At 46.3% G+C, this 24,691-nt stretch overlaps 1 protein-coding gene across 1 annotated transcript; it reads left to right on the forward strand.

Annotated features, from left to right (window-relative positions):
* The first annotated feature begins 12,466 nt into the window (after positions 1 to 12,466).
* On the forward strand, positions 12,467 to 22,797 carry LOC124674545 (E3 ubiquitin protein ligase RIN2-like). The gene is made up of 12 exons (XM_047210589.1): positions 12,467 to 12,696; positions 13,350 to 13,427; positions 15,297 to 15,383; positions 15,455 to 15,576; positions 16,798 to 16,894; positions 17,063 to 17,168; positions 18,283 to 18,440; positions 18,531 to 18,668; positions 18,757 to 18,824; positions 19,282 to 19,491; positions 22,067 to 22,430; positions 22,520 to 22,797. The coding sequence occupies exons 1-12, from the start codon at positions 12,484 to 12,486 to the stop codon at positions 22,577 to 22,579; spliced, it is 1,701 nt and encodes a 566-aa protein (XP_047066545.1). The 5' UTR covers positions 12,467 to 12,483; the 3' UTR covers positions 22,580 to 22,797.
* Positions 22,798 to 24,691: the final 1,894 nt, after the last annotated feature.

Raw genomic sequence — 24,691 nt, forward strand, 5'->3', positions numbered from 1 at the left:
TTTTGATAAACATTTCTTCAAGAGATTGCTTTTATTTCAAAGAGCTATGTCCGTCGGCCTTCACCGGTTTACTAGAACTTCATGGAGCTCCTTTCCGGCCGCGTTCGTAGTTCCTTATCCCGGAACAGGGAGTGACATGTCACGGTTCTTTACACTCGCAGAGGTGTGTTGCTTTACCCATAAGAGATCTTAACCTTGGTGCCAACCGGGCAGCTTTCCCGTCCACACTTCCTTCGGTGTGAGGCCCGGTATAAGGTCATAGTCAATCATATTCCTCCGCTACCTCGCACACCCACCCTTTGTTGCAAACCCCGACCCTGGGTCCTCGCCGGTCCCATTATTCTCGTAATTTCGGGGTGGACCCCGACCACGACAACGAGTCCGGGATTGAACCAAACTCCTTCGCCGGTAGCTGCAACCCATCATAGACCACATTACCGTGGGGAATTAGAAGGGGATCCCCACCCACCAATTGTTCCGCAAGCGACAGAACCGTCTACGGTAAGCAACAGCCTATACCGTGGGGAATTAGAAGGGGCTCCCCACCCACCAATTGCTCCGCAAGATACAACCGTCTACGGTAAGCGAATCCGTTGATGTACAAGAGGTGGAAATACGGTTGACTATTCCGTCCCACTCCGCATCTTATGGTTAACACGGGTATTACGGCACAACAATCATCGGCGACATTTGTTGTTTAATCCTAGATGGATACAAACCCTTGCAATGGAACCTCCACCATATCAACACAATCCATAGTTCCATTGCCCACCACATAGTCATATTCATAGTTATGAAAATAGTGGTTTTGGTTTTTATGCAATAGTGATAATCATAGTACTTTGCAAGTAATTTGATAAAAATACTCAAATGACATGAGCAAGCGATGAACTTGCTTGAACACTGCAAAGTTTTGCAGTTGGATGGTGTGGACTGACCCTTGTCCTCTCGGTTCTGAAAAATAGCATCATTGTCCGATAAGGGCAATGGTTAAAGAAGCAATTATGCATGATTCCATTTTTAGGGTTTGTTCCCCCCTTCCGATGTCGTTATTATTTCATGTAAGAGGTTAATACTAAGAATAATTTGGGGATACTTGATTTGAAGTAAAATACAACCTTGAAATGTTGTCAAGGTGTTTTTAAAGTCCAAATACATTAATGGACTTATTTTTATTATTGAAAATTATATGTGTGATTTAAATGATTATTTAAATCATCAAATGAAGACTTATTCTTATTTGTCTTCAAAAATTCTCTTTGATATTTTATTTAGATAGAGAATTTTATGCTGATTAATTTTCATATTTTTACTTATTTTTTTAGAGTTGTATCTTATTTTATAAAATTCTTGGAATTCTCATTTAAATGGGTGTTTTGGAAATGTCCAAAATACCCCTCGGGCCCACCTGTCAGGCGGTCGAGCTGGTTAGGTTGGACCAGCCCAGTGGGCTCGGTCCAACCGACCCAGTCGCTTCGTCGTCCTCCCTCACTCTCGAACCCTAATCCCCTACTCGCTCTAGCGACGCGCGCGTCGCCGCCCCCTTTGCCGAATTGTTCCGGCCGACTCCGGCCATCGCCGCCGGCGAGATGCGGCGCATCTGATCCGCCGTTCGACGACGCTTCAGATCCACCGCGCCGATCTGTGTTTCGCCGCTTCCTCGATGCGTCCCCATCGCCTCTGCTCGCCTGCCGTGGTGTGCTGCGGCGAGTTCGTCGCCGCCGACGCTCCTGGTGCCGAGGCCGTGTGCCTCGCCGTGCCTGCGCTGGAGCCTCCGTGCTTCGGCGACCTCTTGGCTTGGCCATGGCTTGGCACTGCCGTGGCCAGGCTGTGCCGCCGTACTGCCATGGTGACGTCGTAGTGCTCCGCTCCAGGTATGTGCGCCGCCATCCTTTTCCTTCTTCCTTCTCTACTGCTAGTTCATCCTCCTCTCCTGTTCTCTTCTCCCTTGCGTCTGGCTCGACTCATCGGCCTCATTCCCCATGTGGAGATGTTGGCCGTGCCGATGCGCTGCTGCGGCTTGCTAGCTTGTGCGCCTGCTGCTATGTTGTGTGACTGTGCTGCTGCTGTGCATCTGCCATGGTTCTAGCTTGCTGTGCTGTGCTGTTCTTGCTCAATTGCTTACTGTTGCAACTCATGAACTATTGCTTATGAGCATGCTGTGGTGCTCTGTGTAATTTTAGTGACTCCTGCTGATTCTCTCGTATAATATTCCTTTCCCGTATATGCCATGGATTGCCCTTGGCTTGATCATTATGTGATGATCCTTGCCTTTGGCAAGTGCCGATGCTCCGGATGTGCTATTATATGTGCTCTAATTCCTGGACATGCTCAATTGAGCCTAATCTGTTGCATTAACAACTCCATCACTTGATGGAGTGCTTCGGATACAATTATAAAGCTCTATTCACTTATCCGTGATGCAATTGTTCAATTATATGGTTAATTTAATTATCCGGGCCTTGTGATGATACTATGCTTGGCTATAGTGATCCGTAGCAAAAGTAAGTGATGCTTTGGTGATCAATTGATCATTACTTGCTTGTGAGCAAGTGTGTGCTCCTCTCTGTGACTCACCGGTGTTCACCAGTCTGTTTGTGCTTCATACGGGCTTAACTCCGGTGTGTACTCGTTGTTGGCTTAAGCAATCGCTCGTTGCTTGCAGGTGATCCATTGGATCACCGCAAAGCCCCGGTGCTTTGATTTGTTTGTTTAGTTCACTTATCCGTATTTGCCCGAATTATACTCGAAGTGGATAAGTGATGTGAGCTGCTTTGCGATTGTGATCATCCAATTAATTGTGACAGGGCTAGATGGATGCCAACACTCGCGTTGTGTACCCTAGCCCTCTACCGAATCCAAATGGATAATGATGTGTGGGTTCTTGTGTCTGGCTGTAGGTTGAGGTAGCCCCGGCAAGACTCGTGATGCTCGTCAAGGGTAGCTCCCTTCTTCGTGGCTTGCTCTAGTTGGTAATTGCTTGCTCGGATTTGAACAACCGCTCACCGGCTTGATCCAATACCTGGACTTCCAAGTGGCTTTTGATGTTGAGAAATTATATAGACAAAGATTTGTCTATAGTCCGATGGCCTAGCTAGCTCGTAGGTGTTTAGTGTGTGGGTTAGGCTAACTATGAATTCATTCTTGGCTGGATTCCTTTAGTTATGCACCGATTTGCATAACCGATGTTCCCATAGGATGATTACCTAGTGGTCTTACCCATATTTGCTTGCACCAACTGGCTTTGTAGCCAGATGATGACACAAACAGAGTATTCTACCCTTCTGTGCTCCTGTGATGCATTGTATGCTTATTTATGAGCAAAACTTGGTTTTGCTCAGGTTGATTTGGTTTATACCTCACTCCGGCTCCTAGATTGTTTGTTGGTGTAGAGGATTTCTTCAGTGTTGAGCTTGTGCTTGCCCTGCTCCTCCTGGCAATCTTGTGGTGCTTGATTCAGTGATGTGGTGAGTTAGGCAGATTGAACAGCAGTGGCTGTTCTTGTGTTCTTGTGTTCTTGTGTTCTTGGTGACTTACCCAGTGAAGCCTGTCGATGGATATGGCTTAGGGTTTGCTTCTGAAAAGCTTATATTTGGTGCTCCCTTGCCCTCCCTGGTCGACAGCTTGGTCTGGCACACTTTGTGACTCACTGCTGATGTGTGTGTGTGTTGTGCTACATGCACACTCAGTGGCTTGGTGTTGAGCATGCACACATGCAGTGTGAGCTGCATGTGTGTGTGTGCACCTGATCCTTTGAACTTGACTTGGAGAGGATCAGCTCGGCAGAGCTGTGAGCATATCCTCTCTGTTGCCATTATATTTCTAACCTGCCAAGTGGCTATGCCACTTGGCATAACTTCTTTTTGTTGTGATTATGTGCAGGGAATCAAGATGATGATCAAATGAATATGGAGGTCATCAAATCCAAGATCAAGTGAAGATGATCTTGTAGTATTTAGGATAGGATCCATCCTTGTACTTTTCTTTTTATTTTCTTTTATTTTTCAATTTCTCCAATTCTTGTAATATGTTGTAAAATTCATTTATTTCCATTATGAATATTGTAAAGACAATGTATCTTGTGTGTTAATCAATAAAGCTCAAGGTTTTCTCTAATGAGCTTGTCTTATTGTTTAAATTTATTCATAATGTGTGTTATGTATTATTTACTTAATGAATTTCCTCACCATTCAAATATTTAGGGTAATTATTTAATGTTTGAATTTGAATTTCAAATTCAACTTTGGTTTGAATTCAACCATGCCACTTAATTTAGAATTCAATCATGCAACTTAAGTTTGATGCAAACTCTCCCCTCTCTTCTCAAAACCCTAAACTAGTTAAGTGAGATGCAAGTTTGTCGCACTCTCGAAACCCTAACCCCGTAAGGTGTCGAGAGAGAAACTTGTTCCCCTTCGATGCAGTTTTTGTTTAAAAGCGCGAAATTTCCCCAGAATTTACCATGCAATGCACATCCCTTTCTAAAATCTACCCCTCGATCGTCTCTAAACCTGGGACATTACACCGGCCACCTTAGGTGGAGTCCACCTGGGACTCCACCCCCTAGGGTTGGCCGGCCATGGTGGTGGAGTCCCTTCGGGACTCCGTCTTCCAAAGTGACTTTCTTCCGGAATATTCTAGAACCTTCTAGAACTTTCCATAAATGCACCGGATCATTTTCAAACTTATAAAATGACTTCCTATATATGAATCTTATTCTCCGGACCATTCCGGAACTCCCCGTGATGTCCGGAATCTCATCCGGGACTTCGAACAAATCTTTGAACTCCATTCCATATTCAAGTTTTACCATTTCAACATCAAACCTTAAGTGTGTCACCCTACGGTTCGTGAACTATGCGGACATGGTTGAGTACTCTCCGACCAATAACCAATAGCGGGATCTGGAGATCCATAATGGCTCTCACATATTCAACGATGACTTAGTGATCGAATGAACTATTCACATACGATACCAATTCCCTTTGTCACGCGATATTTTACTTGTCCGAGGTTTGATCATCGGTATCACTCTATACCTTGTTCAACCTCGTCTCCTGACAAGTACTCTTTACTCGTACCGTGGTATGTGGTCTCTTATGAACTTATTCATATGCTTGCAAGACATTAGACGACATTCCACCGAGAGGGCCCGAGTATATCTATCCGTCATCGGGATGGACAAATCCCACTGTAGATCCATATGCCTCAACTCATACTTTCCGGATACTTAATCCCACCTTTATAACCACCCATTTACGTAGTGGCGTTTGATGTAATCAAAGTACCTTTCCAATATAAGTGATTTACATGATCTCATGGTCATAAGGACTAGGTAACTATGTATCGAAAGCTTATAGCAAATAACTTAATGACGTGATCTTATGCTACGCTTAATTGGGCGTGTCCATTACATCATTCATATAATGATATAACCTTGTTATCAATAACATCCAATGTTCATGATTATGAAACTAATCATCTATTAATCAACAAGCTAGTTAAGAGGCATACTAGGGACTCTTTGTTTGTTTACATATCACACATGTATCAATGTTTCAGTTAATACAATTATAGCATGGTATATAAACATTTATCATAAACATAAAGATATATAATAACCACTTTTATTATTGCCTCTTGGGCATATCTCCAACAAGGCGAAGCCGCCTTCGCAGAGTCTGTGATATCTGGAGAGGAGCTGCAAGGCTACAGAGCCGCGGTGGATCCGACTGAGATGCAGACCACCAAGAAGCAGATCTCCGAACAGAAAAACTCCTTCAAGGCCACGATAGAGACCAAGAAAGTCAACTTCAAAGAAGATGACGCTACCAAGCAGGTCTCGGTCGGAGCCAACATGGACCCCAAATAGGAAGACGCGCTCGTCGAGTTCCTCCGCGCTAACATGGATATCTTCGCATGGCAGCCTTCTGACATGTCCGGAGTACCAAGGGAACTCACCGAGCACTACCTCAACATAAACCCGGGGCTAAACCGGTGAAGCAAGCTATGCGACGCTTTGGAGACAAGAAGCGCCGCGCCATAGGAATGGAATTAGCAAAGTTACTAGAGGCAGGTTTTGTAATAGAAGTTATCCACACTGATTGGGTCGCAAATCCCGTCCTTGTACCCAAAAAGAATTCTGAAATACTAAGAATGTGCATCGATTACTCTGGCTTGAACAAACATTGCCCGAAGGATCCGTTTCCCCTGCCGCGCATTGACTAAGTCATTGATTCGACGGCAGGGGCGGAACTTCTGTGTTTTCTTGACGCATATTCCGGGTATCACCAGATCCGGATGAAGAAGTCCGACCAAAAGGCGACCTCGTTCATCACCCCATTTGGCACTTACTGCTATGTTACTATGCCCTTTGGCTTGAAAAATGCAGGTGCCACTTACCAACGTACGATGTAGCGGTGCCTGAAGGACCAAATTGGCCGGAACGTACACGCCTACGTCGACGACATCGCGGTCATGACCCGGAAGGGATCCGACTTGATCAGCGACCTTACAGAAACCTTCGAGAATCTCCGACGGTACAAGATGATGTTAAATCCGCTGAAGTGCGTCTTTGGCGTTCCAGTACGGAAAACTCCTTGGCTTCATTGTCTCTAATAGGGGCATTGAAGTTAACCCGGAGAAAATCAAGGCAATCTTGTGCATTAAAAGGCCAACTTGTCTCAAAGATGTGCAGCGACTAACTGGTTGTGTTGCAGCAATCAGTAGGTTTGTTAGCCGTCTTGGCGAGAAAGCACTACCCCTGTACAAGCTGTTGAAGAAGACAGACAAATTTGTTTGGGACGAGGCAGCAGATGCAGCGCTTCAAGGGTTGAAGGAAATACTCACCTCCCCACCCATACTGGCAGCACCAGAAGAGTCAGAGCCTATGCTCCTTTACCTGGCGGCTACCAACAGAGTCATTAGCCTCGTCATCGTGGTGGAGCGACAGGAAGAAGGACACGAGTATGGAAAAGAGGAAGTTCGGGAGTTACCCGGAGGTGGCCCTCGCAGAGGGTAACGTGGTTGCTGATCGCCAGGACGCTGTTTGGCGATATGTTGTGGGGCTGGAGCCCGTACGCCTTCAGGATTTCCGAGAAGAAATCCGATGGCGGAAAATAGAAACCTCGCTCCACCAGCGCCTTGGTCACCACCATCTCGCCATCTCGAGGGGCGGGAGCTAGGGAGCCCGGAAGCTGTTCACCGGCTTCGGGACGCAGGAAACCTTCCGCCTCAAGGTTCTGCAGCTCCGTTTCAGTGGTGGTGCAGGGCCACCATTTCCCTTTGGCTTCGGAGTCTCACTGACGAGCCTTGGATTTCTTGGCGGCAATCTCTTCCCCCTTCTGTTCTGCCTGTTCCTCCCCGGAGGCTTTCTCCGGGTTAGCAGAGGTTCCTTCGGTGTCCTTACCGGAGTCCTTGATGGGATCCAGATGGACCGGGGTGTAGGGTGGAGGGGCGGAGGAGATAGGAGTTGCCATGATGGGCTCGTAGGTTAGAGGCGGAGTCACAGAAGACATCTGAAGAAAAAGAAGCGGTGGCGGAAAACGTAATGTTAGTCGGATCCACATCGTCTTCCTAAGCATCATCTCTTCCAACTACGGCGAAAGACTGAAGCTCGAGAACTCACCGTGATGGATTCCGCGGTGGTCGGAAGTCGCCGGCGACGAGGATTTTGCACGGTGGCTCGCTGATGTTAAGAACACGATGAACTGTGCGGTGGCGCAGCAGCTCCGGCGAGACTCCGGCGGGTTTTCTGGCAGACTCCGGCACGGCGGAGGAGGAGCTCGAGGGCGACGCTTCGCAGAGAGGTAGAAAGGGGGGTGAATGAGAGGTTTAGGGGTCGACGGTGGATATTTATAGGCCGAGAGGAGGAGATTTGTGCTCCGCATCCTGTGGTCGGAACGCAAGCGTTGCACCGTTGGATGTGTGACACGTGTCCAAACCCTAAACGGTAAAAATGGCTAAGGATAAGTTACCGCTCAAATCGCGCGAAAATGGCGCCAGATTTGGCGGAACCGTTTGAGTCTCTTAAGATTCCGGGTAAACAGCGCGATGATAAGCAGTTCTCGTTCGCAAGCAGGGGAGTAACCCGGAGACGTATATTGCACTGTCGATGGATGAAGTCCCGCAGGATGAGAAGATTTTCCGACTAAAAGTTGGGAAAGAAGAAAATGTGAAGTTGGAGTTCTTCAAGTTTCTCCGCGTTACCAACATTGCCGGAGACCATAAGGCGCTAGCAAGGCGGAAACAGAAGGTGAAACTCGGAGAACTCTGGGGGCTACTGTTGTGGGTATACTTCATGGGTGTACCATCGACAGTGCCTAGATCCGGCAAGCCCGGGTGGCCCATAGACGGTGATGTGGCATGTGGCCCATCGGGCGGCCCGATTCTTGTTGATCTCGAAGGATGAAGTCCGGCCCAGGAGAAGGGAGCCGGATCCGATCGACCTTTGGAGGAACCTGGATCCATGAAGGCCCAGCAGGAACCCGGATCCGAGTTCACGTATGGAGGGAGGCGGATCCTTGACGTGCACGGCAAGAAGTAGTACCATAGTTAGGCAAACCTGTAATCCGGCTAGGACTCTCCATGTAAACCCTATATCCGTGCGCCTTTATAAGCCGGATCCCGGGAGCCCTAGAGGCACAATCACAACTCATTGTAACAACGCGAAAGCGCCCAGATAATTCCAGACAAGCAGTAGTAGGCCCTGTCATCGTGCAGGTGTTCCAAAGCTGGGTAAATCGCGTACCACCGTCCCGTGTGCACTCCACCCTATGGCCCCTTCTTCTTCTCCTCCTCGTGAGGATCCCTCCTCTGAGGTACCGTCGATTAGGCAACGACAGTGATGATTTTCTCATGGTCATAGAGGTGTAACCTCTCAATATGATATATCGGGAAAATCATCACCCTCGCACATGCAACGTGCGATGCATCCGGAATCCGTTTCCGATGAGCAAGAGCTTGTCATGAGAATGAACACAAGCTCTAACTCATCTCATGGATAAGAACCAAGAACAACCAAGAAACACGATGCAATTTATGCAAGGTTTGAGCTATCTCCGATGATGCGACCCACTATCCTATCGAGCACAAACCTTATCCTTGCGCGTTCCTCTCGAGTCGGCAAGCTCCGTCTTCACCCTCTTCATCATTGTACATTCCACTGTCTTCCTCCAACACACACGTCACCGTGTTCATCCATCTTGTACGCACGCCACCGTCTTCATCCATCTTCTACGCCGTCTTCATCCCTCTTCACCTTCTACACCATCTTTGTCTCTCTTCGACACCGTCTTCATCCGTCTTCTTCATTGTACTCAATCTTCTCCATCTTGCAACCTTGAGAGCAACACATGGCTATGAACACGACCTAAGATAGATTCTCAATACAACCGTTAGTCCATAGGGATTATCATCAATTACCAAAACGACACATGGGGGCTCCATGTTCTTTCATCGGCCATGCCAAGTTTTCCAATCCGCTTTCAGAAAATCCCCCCACTTTAGCTTAGCCTCCTCATGTTCTACTGATCCACACTCTAGATGCGAGTGCCCAAAGAAACCACATGCCCTGCAGAATCTGGGAACTTTCTCATACTGAATATGGTAATACTCTCTTTGTTTATGTCGATATATAGTCACCACACGAGCCAACTTTTTCCTCACATCCAACTTAACTCTGATGCAGACATCAGTTTCCACCTTAGCAACTTTCCCTACGTTCTTTTCAGTAAGATTTTTGATCAAAGCTTCCTTTCTATAACCAACAGGCAGCTTATGAGTTTGTATCAAGGTCTCAAAGTTGTTTAGATCAAACAAATCAGGGGATGTCAAACCATCATATTCCTCAATACAGACAGCGTTCTGTCTAAATAGTCATGGACCCCCTTCTATAATTTTCAACCAATGTCCAAGACAAAAACATTGTACCGTAAATAGATTACCTTCCAAGTGGTTGAATTCCATCAGCTGTGCCGGAGCCCATGCGTTTCTCATGTGCTGTTCGAACGTAATAGGGCTAAATTGGTTCGTCGTGTGTACCCTTAGAAGAGCCATCCACTTTATCCCCTGTTTAGGAGCAGATTCTTCATCCTCAAAAAATAAGGTAATTGAGTTCATCTTCCTCTAGATCAAGCCGCTCAAGTAAATTGTCAATCAATTCCTCCTTTTTTGATCCAGATCCTCCTCCTTGATTCGAAGAAGTTGCAGGACTAGCCATGGTCGCAACCCCACAGGGATAGGAAACCCTAGCCGAAACAGCAAGCAAACTTGGACGGCTGGAAAGCCAGAGAACGGAGAGAGAAATAGGAAACGAGCCCGTCCAGGGACAGAAGGAAAAGCCCCACGCCGGAGAAGCTCCCCGGAGATGGGTGTGGAAACCCTAGATCGCCTCGAGAACGCCTAGGTCAAAAAAAAACGGTTCACATGAAGTGCACTTAAAATAGTTAAGATCAAATTGTTATGTCCGTATGGGTAGTACAAAGTACAAATACACATGCCACACGTCAGAATACTATATTCTCGGGAGCTCCAAGGAACCGGGTGCATCCCGATCGAGCAGAACTGTGCTCTCCTCAAGTTAGTGCTTCACTACCGCGTTGCTTCTAAGAGCATCTCCAGCAGAACCCATAAAAACGCTAACTGAAAATCTGAAGTTCAGTTCACTGAACTTGTGTTTACGGGTTGGAAAATTGCCGGCGCAAAACAGAGCGCCTAATCCAAAACCGTAAAACACCTAAAGGTCCACCTGTCAATTTTTTTTCTTTTTCCCTCTTTTTTCTTTTTTCCCCTTGCTTCTTCTTCCTCTCACCAACCACGCCGACCACCCACCAACCGCCCCTCGCCGCCGCACACCAGCCACGCCCCGCGCCGCCGCGCACCAGACCTGCCCCACGCCGCCGCCCACCAGCCCCGCCCCGCGCCGCCACGCGTCGACCCCGTCCAGCCGCGCCCCGCCACGCGCCGCTCGACGCTGCGCGCCACAAGCTCGCCCGACCCCGCCCCGGGCCGACCCGCGGCACCACGAGCTCGCCCCGCCTCTCGCTGCCCCACGCCGGCCACGAATTTGGCTAGATTCTTGCGACTGTACCGGTGGAAGTAGTTGGTCTCATCTGAAATTTCAGCGCGCCACCAATATAGTTTGGTGTTCAGTTCGCCCTTTCAGCCCTACAAATACATGTCGAGTTGGGTTTTCGGTTTCGGACAGAATTTTTTTTTTGGTTTTGGCTCGTTTACGGTGACTGATCTGCACCATTTTCTGAACTGAACCCGTAAATCGGCAGTTATTATTCGGTTTTGCCCAGTTTACGTGAGTCACCACGTCAAGCCCGAGCTTCCCTGTTGCTCGCATGCGAGCTGCCAGTAGTGCTGCGACGGGGCCTGAGCCGAGCCGTCGCGCGCCGGGGTGCGCTATTCGGCTCCTCCCGCACGCCCCCATGTGCCGAAGGAGCTGCTACATCGTGATTGATTTGGAGTTTGTAAAAAGAAAGAAACAAAAGGAGAAAGGTGAATATGACAGTTGGGCCCCACCGTCAGTGAGAGTAGGTTGTAATCCCGGCCGGGATCGGTCGCTCCAAACGGCTCCAGGGTTTGATTTAGACTGGGACTGGTAAGTTTAGGGTGCAAACGACAAGGATTTCGACTTGAGGGTTTGATTCGTTGAATCTTTACAAATTCAGGATTTGAAATGGACTTTTTTCCCTTTATTTTTGTGAACACCCCAGTAAACACCAGTGCTCCCCCCACCTGCAGGCTGCAGCCGCAGGATGCGACCGCATCGCGTCGGTGCGGGACGGGACGACCGAGCCAGGCCGGGTCGCGACAGCACCGCCACGGGCCGTCACCCACCGTCCCCCCACGGGCTCTCACGCCCACCTAACCCAACTCTTTCCGGTACTAACCGACGAGCCGGCCCCACCTGGCGTAAACCACCCGCGCAGGCCCAGCACGCGGCCGTACAGATAAATCGCCCTTCCAGAAACACCAGTTTTGCGAAAACACACCTTTACTTATCCTCTCATATCACATCCTCGAACAAAACAAACCCGAAAGGCCTCCTAACTGACCACTCATGTCGTAGAGCGTACAAAATATGTACAACCATCAAGGGCTAATACGCGCACCCCATTTTATACGTGTCAAATAAAATAAAATACTAGGTGGTCCTAGGAATTAGTCTAGTCCAAGCTAATCTATCCATGGCTTCCAACGAATAATCTTTGGCTTTGCTCCCCCTTCCCGTCACCACGGCCTCGCGTGCGTCGCTCCCGTCTTCCCTTCCCTTGGTTTGTGGTCGCCTCGCCTCGCCTGCCTCCCCTCCGCTTCCCCCTCCTCTCCTCCGCCCCCGCCCCCGCCCCGCGCGAATAAAGCCGGTCGGCGTCCTCCGATTCCCCGACCCCCAAGCAACCTCCGATTCCCCGACCCCAGCGCGCCCAGGCCTAGGGTTCGGCCCCACAGCGCTCGGCCCATGCGCCAGCGCCACGCATGGCCGTCAACTGCCTCTACGTCGCCGCCGCCTCCACGGCCGCCAGCGCCGCCGCGCTGCAGTGGTGGGCCGCCTCCCTCCTCGACGGGGATGCCGACGCCGCCGCCGCCGACGGGGACTGGCTCCACACCCTGCTGCGCTCGCACGTCACCGTCGCGCTGCTAGCGAATCTCGCCGCGCACCTCTTCCTCCTCATCGTCATAGCCCTCAAGGTGATTGCGCCTAATCCCGCATGGCGGTTGGTGTAGCCGATTGATCAATCTCCTCGACGTGGGCTGCGGGCTCTGCTCACTAATTGCATTAGCGACCTGCCTGATTTTTGCAGTTAGCTACCCTCCTGCTCTTATTTATTGTGCTCCTCTAGCTGCCATTTTGCCGCGGGTCAATATTTCTCTATAGATAACCTTGTCATCTCACCATTCGTCCTCAATTCATTTACCGCATGGATGGATGCTGATACTTGGTAGTACTAGCCAATGGTTCGATCGAATGTTTTCCTCCGAGAGATATCAATCAAGTTTAGACTGTTACTCTGATTACAAAAAAAAAAGAAAGAGATTCTACTTAGTATTGCCCATCCACTCATTGTTTCGAATAACAGGAAAAGTAAACAAACAGACCATCATTCTTTGGAAGCAGAATAACTCTGTAATTGTTGCTATCTGGCTATCTGCATCTTCTCTTAGCGCCTTCCATAAATTAAGCTGAAACGTATTACCTTAACATTCAAATTTATTAATTAGCGATTTCTAGTAGTGCAGAATTTTTTTGCGTGCTGCTACTCGGCTATAAGTTCAACATGTTCAACTTCTTATTTTTCTACTACAGCAGTCAGACTTACATCTATTTTTTTTATCCTATGCAGACTTTATTTTTTGTTCAGTTAACTTCTTCAGAGACTAGAAAAGTGCTGGAACACATCATTAACTATGTAATTTATAAGGTAATAATTATCCCCCTCTCCTTATTTCATGAGCTTCTTCCATTCAACTATTACCGTGCTTGTATCATGGTTTTTTAGTCGCTGAATAGTTGCTGTATAGTCGCCGAGTCGTTTTCCAAAAATCACGGCGACTCGCGACTATACAGCCACTTATGGCGACTATACGTGCATGAAGGCCTGTGGATGGATCACGAACCAGAGTGACAAAATCAAGCACAAATAAGAAATAACTGCAGAGACTTAGAAGACTTGTCTATCAAATAGATATCGGGGTCTTGATTGAGTTTTTATTTCTTGTTATTCTAGTCATTAGATGGAATTTTGTCCAACCGTATTATATGAATAGCTGCATGCGCCATGTAACGGTAAGTTAATTAAGCGTGATGCATGCTTCATAGCAGATACACTGTTATTGGGTTTTGAGGGAATCTTGATAAATACCCTTAACTTTTGGAGGAAACTCTTGGTTCTGCTATTTGAGTTGTGGTCTACAAGATTGGTTTCTGTGTGCTGAACTGAAAGGTTCAGACTCTACTTTGTCTGCAACCCGTGTGCCGGTGAGATGCCTGAAACAAGATGGATGAAGTGCTGTGAAGATCGGGCCAGAATAGTAAATCAATTCCACACCTCAAGGTCTGGTCTTAAGTAGTAGCCTGTGCAGCAACCTTGAAGCCCAGCTGTCTCTTTGGAGGACTGCTCCTTGGCTGCTCGCATGGCGTTTCTTGGTTTCAACACATGGCTGAAGCAACAAAGAAGACCGAGAGGGTGGTGAAAATAAAAGCAAAGAAACACACACTTAAGTACAGTGAGAAAAGAAAAAGGTTGCAGGACCGCATGAGGGAGACCATGTGTCTGCAGACTAGTGATGTAGAGAGCTCTTAAGGCGAGGGCAGAGGAGAGTGATGGTGTGAAGGCTTGTCCATGTCTTGCGTTGTCGTGGCCAACCTCGATGAATCCGATCTTCAGCTGCACCAGACCGCTTCGATTCCCTTGTTGACTCCATCCATGTCAGCAACCTTACTTCCTTCTTCCCAGCTGTGGATGTTGTTTGGATCAGTGTGTAGGACCGCTGAGGTACAACAAAAAACGAAGAAACACACCCACAATGGGAAAAGAAAAATAAGTAGCAGGCCGTGCGTCTAGAACACTAGTGAGGGAGAGAGCTTCTTGGCGAGGGCAGAGGAGAGTGGCAGCATCATGTCCTGTTCGTGTGTCGGTCGAGGACATGATGGAGGCCATGCGTCTAGAATACTAGTGAGGGAGAGAGCTTCTTGGCGAGGGCAGAGGAGAGTGGCAGCATGATGTCCTGTTCGTGTGTCGGTCGAGGACATCGTGGATGATCCGTCATCTTGAACCTCACCGCTCCGCTTCCATGCCCTTGTCAACTCTGTCCATGTGCAGCGAACCTACATCCTTGTTCCCACGTTGCCGCTGTTTGGGCCAGTGTGCAGGACCGTGAGATATTTGGAGCTGGGGTGCACCAATTTTCTCTGGAAGGGACTTTGAGGGATCGTGCGAAGTGACTTGGAGGAGAACGAGAAGGGGGCAGCTCCATGAGGGCTTGGTGGTGTGTCAATGGGTTATGGAACGGATTTGGGGTAAAGAGAGGAGATGAGAGGAGCCAGAAGCACATGTGGGGTTGATGCAACCCATTACACTGACCGGTGGAACCCACATGCAATGAAACGGATGTGGCAATGTGTTAAGTAGTCTTGTGTAGAGTCCAATATCGTTTGCTCCTAACTGTGTGAAGTGTTTATTTCTTGCGAACTGCAAAAAGTCTAGTTGTGAGTGACACAAGCAGTAATCTACCTTGTGTTATCTGCAATTTATTTATTTATGTGCTTGGTGCTCGATCTCTTGTTGCAGGGAACTTTTCTCCCATTGGTTGTGCCTCCTAATTCTCAACAAATAATCCTTTGGTCAACTTGGTTGGTCCTTCTTTGTTCACTGAAGGTAATGTGTGAAGCTACATCAACTATTGAGATTCTACTTAGCATATTAACTGAAATGCATGTAACATCCAGATGTTCCAATCATTGGCCAGAGAACGTCTTGAGCGCCTCAATGCTTCACCCTCAGCAACTCCATCAAAATATCTCCGTGTATATTCTGCATTGTTGTTTGTTCTTTCAACTGATCTACTATGGTAATATTCCCTGGTTAGTCAGCATGAATCAAGCTTCATAATTCATAGCATAATTTAGGTATTATTGGAGATGAGTTTACTTGATTTCCTAAATGTATTATGATTTTTTTTTCTTGTTGGTGTCCTTAAGTCATTGTTGCTGGTGTAGATCGGCGGCGGCTTGTCTGTCTGGCACCGCCAGGCTGCCAGCCACCAACGTGGCATTCTCATTGTTGACCTTGCTTTCTAGCAAGGCTTCCTGTCGCTGGATCCGGTCTTCGACTAAATCGGTTCTTTAGCCATCCTCTCACATCGCCCCTAGTCACCTCTGCTTGCAGCTTGTGTTGGCTGTGGTGTGTTGCTGCTTCTACCTTTTGCAGGCTTGTGGCAATCACATGTATCAGCGGCTGCTGCCCTGATCTGCTCTGCACTGGTATTCTTCATTCAGCGCCGTTGGCCTCCCAGATTGTGACCTGGCCGCAACTGCCGTCCCATGAACGGATATGCAGTTGCAGGTTCTTTGCACAGATTTGTGATCTGCTCTGTTACACGCTGCTGCTTTACTCCGCTTCATGAGCAATTTGGCACTTGGCCACTACTGCTGTTGGATCGGTGGTGTTGGTCTGAGTAGCCGTTGTGCTGACCGGTGCGTGTGCTGTTTTGGTTAAGTGCTCGCTGGCTGCTGCTACTTCTAGCTAGCTATCCCCTCTCAAGTCAGTTCGGTCGTTGAATTTGCTTCTGTTCCGTCCATCCTGTCCAATGCTCTTGTATTGGTCCATGTGATAGAGTCCATAAAAACTTTGGCCATTCAACCTTTGTTTTTCGTCCTGGTCTGTTCTTTCTTCTGGATGAGCGTGGCGGCTTTCTGTTCGAATGGTCATCGATCATAGAGGTCTTCATGATGCCTCTTTGCCGTCCTGCTTTCCCCGGAGTTCTTTTTTCCATAGCTTCTCTTTGGCTTGATTCAATAGGTTTTGGATTCCACATTACGACAGTGCTATCAAGAACTCCACTTCTGCTGTTTATTTGTTTTTTAGCGTCGTATATTTTCAAATGCAATGCTACTGTGTTGGTATGAGTATTATGGTCTTTTATTGGTCTAGAATTTGTATGTGTCCTTTGGTCCTTGTACTATATGTTAGGCGCTTCCGCTTGTGCAATGCAACAGACTCTGTTCACTGCAGAAATATGATGCTGTTTCTGTTAAAGCAAGCTCACTAGTTTTTTATCTAACTTCTACAGGATGAAGCTTTGTGTAGGGTTCTGCAGGGCATGCAATTCTAAGTTATTTTGGCTTATGTTCTTTGAGCCACTTAGTATTGCCTTTGAGTCATTGCAGGTAATTGGACCCAAAATGTGAGGAATATTTATCAGTCCTTGACTTCTATTTGCTGCACCGTTGTTGCTCTGAAACAACAAGAAACCTCATGAAGGTTTATCTGCACATAGTTAATACTTCTGAATCTCTCTTCATGACTTTTCTCAAATAATTTTTTTTTCTGTGCAGTCTATCATGGTGCATGGATTTCAGTTGTTTGACATTTGGCAGCGACATCTGATGGACAGCGGTGTGGACTATCTGGATTTCCAGAAGACTTATAAACAAGCAGCAGGTGATAAGCTACTTTTTTCCATCAGCTAACTCCTCATTGATACACAACTCAAATGTTGTGCGTGTAAGATTTACATCTTTCAATTAACTCGGCAACAGACTCAATCTGCAATGCCATAAAATTATGTCCATTAAATTTACATGACAAGAAACATGGCAGAGTCAGAGCTTAATTGTACGACAACAATACCACAGCAATCTGTTTGCTGACATTTGAGTCATTATACAAGAATTGTAGGACATACGTCTATGCAAATCCATTAATCATCACTTCATTGCGAACAACCGCTACATGAGAAACTCGCCAGCCAATTTCATGAAGCTTCTTGCACAAGGCTGTACCAAATTATCCTCAACTGTGCCAAACCTGAAGCACAAAAAATGGATAGATATCAATTTGGTGTAGAGAAACAAGCAGAGTTTTCCACAAAATGTCCAAGTCCACTCATCAATCAAGGATAATCAAGAGAAACACTCACTTCTATGACAGTAATAACTAAACCCTGTAACAGAATGTATTTAAGATTTTAGGATGATTCCTTGCACTTTGTGTTTATTTTTCTCTGAAGTTAGACAAATGAGCTAAAATCATCAGACCTGTCTTCTTTATCCAAAAATCATCAAATGACTGGAGAAGTGTAACTAAACAAATATGCTGTACAACTTGTGTGGTTATTTCCTGATGGTAGTGAACATAGAGAGGAACACAAATAGTACATGTGGCAAAATAGGTGACATCCATGCTTGCATTCAAACTTTTTAACTTTGAATATCTATATTATCCATCAAAATGCTATGTATATATCTGTCTAAAAGTTAGTTTTGTAGTATTTTAGTTTTATTAGATTGTACAAGTACAACCGTATGTCAATTAAATTTGGTTGTCAATAAAGGAACATTCCAGTGGCCAAAATGACACTTCTTAACCTGAGAGTTACAAAAACAGCAGTTTTTCAGTCACATATAGACACCAGTTATATTGGTTTGGTCTACATGTAAGCTGCTCTTTATCATCTGTCAGTGTTTCAGGAGCAAGGCTACTAAGTCCCTGCCCATACTCTTCTTGAACCCTTTCCATCTTGCCACCAGGATGTAATCATGTTTTGTACCTGCAGGATCCTTTTCTGAGTGGAGAGGCAAAGTTATCAGGAATTTTGGTTTTGTCATTGACTTGATGAGCTTGTTGATGTCACTTGGTCATTATTCGATGATCTTTTGGCTCCGTGGTATGGCGTTTCACCTGATTGATGCAGTTCTCATATTGAACTTGCGTGTAAGGCAGACGGCACCTATTGGCAACTGTTGATAAACTAAGGGATTATAATGAAAGTTACATACTGATGTGTTCTTTTAACATATACAGGCTCTTGTAATTTCATTTTTGAAAAGGATCAAGACGTACATTAAGTTAAGAAAGGCACTTCGTTCGCTGGATGGAGCACTTCCAGATGCTACATATGATGAAATCTGCACATATGATGATGAGTGTGCCATCTGCCGGGTAAATACTTTTCTAGATTTGGAGAAGCATTGCTGTCCTTTACTGTTTGTCTATCTGAATTTTTTGTTGGTTCTGCTGCAACTCATAGGGACCAATGGCTCGAGCTAAAAAGTTGTCCTGCAACCATCTATTTCATCTTCCTTGCTTGCGATCTTGGTATGCCCTGAAGTGCTTTTACTGTGTTGCAGTTGATGCTTGATAATCTTTGGTTCAGTTCATAGCTTGTGTTTTCCTGTAAAAAGTCTTTGAAGCAAAGGCTGTAGTTGTCATTATAACTTCCATATGTCCATTTCAACTGGTTACTGATCCTATGTGTTCCAAATTAAATTAGGGGACTAGTATGTAGTGTCCTGAACTCCTGATTTTGATGTTGAGTGGAACTTCCTATGGAGGAGGAGTTCCTTTGATATTACTGAGCAGTGTATACAGAGAAATCAGGGGGAAATTCACCTTCTAATAAAGTAGCTATTGCTGATGTCATGTCGGAGGCACCTGCTGTTAATATGTGTAGTACATTATATTAAGAGCTCCAACCTCTCACCATCAAATGTGTCTAGCACAAATTTCATTGTCTTCTTTTATATTTTCTCATGAAGTTTTTTGCCATGGGTAGGTTGGATCAAGGATTAATGGAGGGTTACTCTTGTCCAACTTGTCGAAGGCCACTCTTTCTTTCATCTCAAGGGCATACTAGGACTGCAACGACAGAGGTAGCAAACGTTCAGCTAATTGCGGAACAGCTAAATATGGGTTTAAATCAGCAGAGGGTTCCTGGTCATGAACATCCTGTTGAACAGCAGAATCCTTCAGATGCTGTTTGGAGGTATGCATAAAAAAACTTAGGAGTCGGAAAGTTATTTTGGCTCCCGAGCTCCAGTGCTCTCGCCTCTCGGCATATTAGAAAATTCGAAAATTTATATTTACAGGTTTCAAAGAATTATTAAACAAAATTCTGAAAGTAGTAATGATATATCCCACTAGCAAAATCTCAGTTTCAAATATTTTGTATTCTAAGCTACACAAAAATGACAAAGTGACTGTCATTTTTGTGTTGCCCAAACTACACATTTTTTCCAATTGAAAATTTGCACGTTTGTGAGATACATTACTGGCTACATCCTATTTTTTTTTCATAATTGCTTCTGTATTTATACAAGTATTATATAAATTTCTGATATAATCTCTTCATTTTTGAAATGAGTAAATTGCACAAAACCACGCCTTCAAGGGAACTAACAACATTTTACCACATTTTTTGGAATTTTTCCAAAAACACAACTTATGCGCTCATTATTTACGCAACACCAAAATCATGTTTGATGGCATACCTGACATGTCATGGTCACAAGTAAACCTGACGTGGGCTAGTTTGTCACCGTGACATTCCAACATGGACAAGGACTCACCTGTCAGCCTCCTCCTCTCCTCTCCCCCCCCCCCCCCCTCTCTCTCTCTCTCTTCCAACGTAGTCCTCCGCACAAAGAGCACCCTGACCCGGCTGCGGCACAGTTAAAGACTAATGAGGGGCAGTAAAGAAAATTGGAAGACAAATCCATTTTGACTTCTTATACATAATTAAAATCCATTGTAGATAACTTTGTCTTAAAGTTTTATGTTATATTTGTTTTCTTAACCCTTTGGTAATGTTTTCTAGAGGGTAGAGCTGAGTTATGAAGGCTCGTGAAGCCTATAAACAGAGGTGATATCCTTTCGAATTGTAAATCAGACTTTGTCACCACTACCTATCAATTAAACTTTGTGTTCTTGTTTGGATCTTGGCTTAGATCCTGTGTGTTAAGAGGTTTGGATTAAATTCTTGCTGCCCTAGGCAGTCCCTTGCCTCTAGAGCTATATCTAGCTCAACAGGTTGAAGTAGTTCCTTCAACCTTTGTGCCGCCCAAATTGTAACTATGAAGTTGAGTTGTTCCTCCACAAACATTGTGCTGCTTCAAAGACGCCATGACAGATGTTCTGGTCCAGTGGTGGCGGTCCTCATATGCCAGCCAGATCAGGGCCCAAGACGACAGGTCAGTTTGGACATATGTGACCAGTTCCGACATGCAGAGCTTCAGTGCAAGTGACCTAGCCCTACGTGCGTGAGCTGGAGGGCAGCTGCGCGTGGTGTGCATGGTAACATCACAGCCATGCATGGTGCACGGATGACAACACATTTGAACCTGTGGCACCACGAGCGCTTGGCCTTAGCCTACTGGTGGATCATTTGTCAAGCTCACACGAGAGCCTGAGGAGTCTTGATACCGGGGCGTGCTCAAGACGTCTGAATCGATGTCAGTGGAGAGTTGAGCAACGCCATGACAGGTGTCAGGTACTTTAGTGAAAGAACGAGGCCCACAGACGCCGCGTCTGAGATCGCAAGCAGGGCAAGGTGGGGCGGTGGTGGCCCGTGGATTGTTTCGATTGATCCAAGATCAGAAGAGGCATCCGTGGGTTCTAATGGATCACATTAAAAATAGACATGGAAGGAGGTTTCGTGTTCACCTTAGTAGTGTTTGTGTCCTTGTGAGCACACCTAGGGACTGACTCTCTCAGGATTACCCTTAATTGTCTGATTGGGGTTCTATGAATAATTAGTGCATAAATTTTAGTTCTTTGGAAAAATTCCAAAAAGTGTGGTCATGGTTTTTAAGGCGGTAAGACGTCCTAAGGTGGTCTACACCTGCTCTGACGTTTAAGTGGGCGACTAAGCGCTAAGGCGTCCACGCCTAAGCGTCTAAAGCGGGCAAATTTCCAAGGTGCTGCCAGGGCGCCTTATCACCTACGGGTCCTATGGCAGTCGCCTTAAAACCATAGGTGTGGTAATGTTATTATAAGAACCTGTTAATGTGTGGTTTTGCGCAATTTACTCTTGGAATTAGCCTTGAAGATTCAGTAAATATAGTTGCATTCACATCAATGGTGCACTTTGTGGTTCTTGAATCCCTGCATTGACCCTCAAGTTAGCATGTTGTCGAGAGTTCTTGCTATTCTGATGCCTTGCTCTTTACGCTAGATATTGCGATGTCTTGTAATTGGATGACCTTCTTTGTTGATGATGTGCCACTTAATGGTGTTTTAGTTCCAGAACCACAGTTTCTTGGTGGTAACTGGCCAGTTGACAGCTTAAATGGCTGGTTTATGTGAATATGAATCTAGATGTTCATAAAAAATATTACAGTGAAAATCTGGCAGGGAAGGGAAGAGAACCACTAAAGCAGTAACAAAGTTGTGATCCTAATCTCGTAACAGGACACTCAGTATAAAACTCTAAAAATGCTTTGTGAACATGTGCACTGAAAAGTCCGACAAGTGCAGTCTTACACTCAATAATCTTGCCATTTGTGGTGATTACAGAGATGTCAATATGTGATTCCTTAATTTGTTTGTTTTGGTTGTCACAGAGGTGCTGGTCTTGATTCTAGCTGGGTACCACCGTGGTCGAGCCCTGGAATGGATGATCCCAGTTCATCCAGTGCAGTGAGATCTGTGGGGCTTACCGGAGTTCAAATGATGATGAGGCAGTTTGCTTCTGTGAGTGATAATTATGGGCGTACAGATGCCACCTGGAATCTATGGCCCGAGGCAATGGCTGGCCCTTCAATTGTTCCAGCGTCTTCCTCGAGGCCTGATGGTGCTTCTGCTGCTGGCTTGCGGTTCCGAGGAGCTACTGCAGGAACAATTAATGGAAGCACGTCGCAAATTAATTCAATGGTAGATAGAGTACGTGAGGTTTTACCCCACATGCCTGATGAGCTAATTCTGGAGGTATATTTCTGTTTTTGCTATTCTCTTGTTGTAATTGCTCTAGACGCTGGCATATGCACTAATGCTTTCTCTTTGCAACCTCACTGCAGGATCTGATGAGAACTAATAACGTGAATGCCACTGTGAATAATCTTCTGCTGATGCAGTGAAAGGATGATACAACGTAGAACTGGCTATAAGTTTATATATACAAAAAGTCTTGTATAGTTAAAGATGAGCTGGGTGTTAAATCACCGCTGGTTCTTGTAAGATGTTTATTTTGTTCAACATGGATAAAATGCACCAGCTTTGTATAGTAAAGTATAGTTGTAGTATATGTAGAAAGATGCAGATGCTACCACCCGAATAAAATTCCCATAGTTTGCAAGTGTTGTCAGTATCATGAAAATTAATGTTGGCAGGCTCTGAAGAGAACTGTCAAAAGCTCGTGTTCATCACTCATAGAGTAAAGTACTACACCTTAAAATGCAAATGCCTTACAATGTTTGATGTGCTTTATCTTGTAATTGTGAACTATCTGTAACCAGCTTGGTGCAAAGATATCTTAGTTTGATCACATCTGCACAACTATAACTCTATTCTAAATTCATCTCGTACGGAAAAAAACTTACATGCATACATTTTTTAATTGAATATGCTTACTCTCAGTCTTGGAAAAAAACTACAGGGAAGGAAAAAATGCTGGCATGTTTGCGGTGAAAGGATGACCAGTTTTCTTCCATCTTATTCATGCTGCCATGTTGTCTTTATTGACAATTGCCGACCCTACCCCCTATAGTTAGTCCATGTTCCTCTATAACCTACTTAATCACCAGCTACAAGACTTTGAAACTGAACTCTTGAATGTAATAGTAATCGAGCTGGCTGGCTTGTCGGTTACTTTTTTTTTTTGTTGCAAAACACAACGGACTGTGCAATTCATAAAGAAGAAGAATTGTCCAATTAGTCTGAGAAAACCTGGCTAAAACCAGATATAAAGGGCAGGAAGTCATAACTGTCCCCAAAGCAGCGGGAACCACCGGTGGGCGCAACAAACAGCCACCCTCATACACCAGATGATGTCGGGAATGATGTTCCGCGAGTCATGTCCCCCCTCGCATCATCAGCCGAGCAATCTAATCCAACATGGCCCATGTAGGATCATGTATGTTGCACTGTCATGCACCACCAATATTGTAACGGCCTTCATTTCCCCCCTCCCCTCTCTCCTCTCGCTACAGCTGAGAGTCTCCCACCGGAGACCGGGCCGATCTGACGGCCTCTTCGCCGGCGCAGCCGGCCGGAGATGGCCTAGGGGAGGCGCCGGAGCTAGGGTAGTGTATATTACTAGTAGATCTAGGTTTTCTTGGCTTTATGCCGGGAGTTGGCTGCTAGATCTCTTGGCCGAGATCTGTAGCTGGGCCTGCGACCTTCTTCTCCGACGAGTTACTCCGGCGGTCGGAGTCGGATGCGGTGAAGATCTGGGCGGCGGGCAACTCCACAAATAAAGGGCCCTTATCTTGTGCCAAACACAAGCTTCTCTAGGTGGTCTACCTCCTTTCCCTGGTGGGCCGTGGAGGCGAGGGGGGATGGGGAGTTGCGGCTGTCCAGGGAGCTGTGGCTTGGAGACGGCGGGGAACATCTGCTGCGCCGGAGAGCTTCTATGCTCTCGTTTCTGGAGTTATTCAGCAGAGGACTGAAGCCGGCGGTTACCTCCGCCCTGCCTCTGCACATCATGGCCGAAAGGCGACCCTCCTTGACCTCGCTTCGATGGTCTATCTTCCTCCAGGCTTCAAGCCGACGCGGAGGATCTTTGGCTCCTGCTGCTGCGCACTCTCCAGTGGTGCTGGCCCAAGTGGTTCGTCCCCTGGTATTCCTGGCGCGGCGGCGGAGCTTAGCTCTCGATGGTGGAGAAGGATCTCGAGGACCTGATTGCTTTTTATCTTTTTGTCCTGAGGACCTTGTTGTAATTCCTGGGGTCTTTTCTGCAGATTCTAGTTTGTCCGTGGACTCCCCTGTAACTTGTTCTTACACCGCTTATATATGAAGCAGCCTCCGGGTCCTTCTGGACCCGTACCCGTTCAAAAAAAGACCAATATTGTAACACCCCGACCACCCTCGGTCGGGCTTGTTACCCCTGACAGCTCTCTAGAATCTCTAAACTGGCCCCACAAACCAACAATAGTCTTTTCTGCGCATTTGGTGCTCACCTATGCGTACCTGGGATCAACTTTCTGGTGGGTCACCCATCCTTAACTCTATCCAGGCTAAGCATGCTTAAC

This window comes from Lolium rigidum, chromosome 7, assembly GCF_022539505.1.
Source record: "Lolium rigidum isolate FL_2022 chromosome 7, APGP_CSIRO_Lrig_0.1, whole genome shotgun sequence".
Lineage (NCBI taxonomy): Eukaryota > Viridiplantae > Streptophyta > Magnoliopsida > Poales > Poaceae > Lolium > Lolium rigidum.

Excerpts from the sequence above, each read along its gene's own strand:
- LOC124674545 (XM_047210589.1), top strand. The coding sequence starts at position 12,484 with ATGGCCGTCAACTGCCTCTACGTCGCCGCCGCCTCCACGGCCGCCAGC. Across the intron at positions 15,577-16,797 it reads CTTTCAACTGATCTACTATG|GATGAAGCTTTGTGTAGGGT; the intron begins GTAATATTCCCT and ends TAACTTCTACAG. Across the intron at positions 22,431-22,519 it reads CTGATGAGCTAATTCTGGAG|GATCTGATGAGAACTAATAA; the intron begins GTATATTTCTGT and ends ACCTCACTGCAG.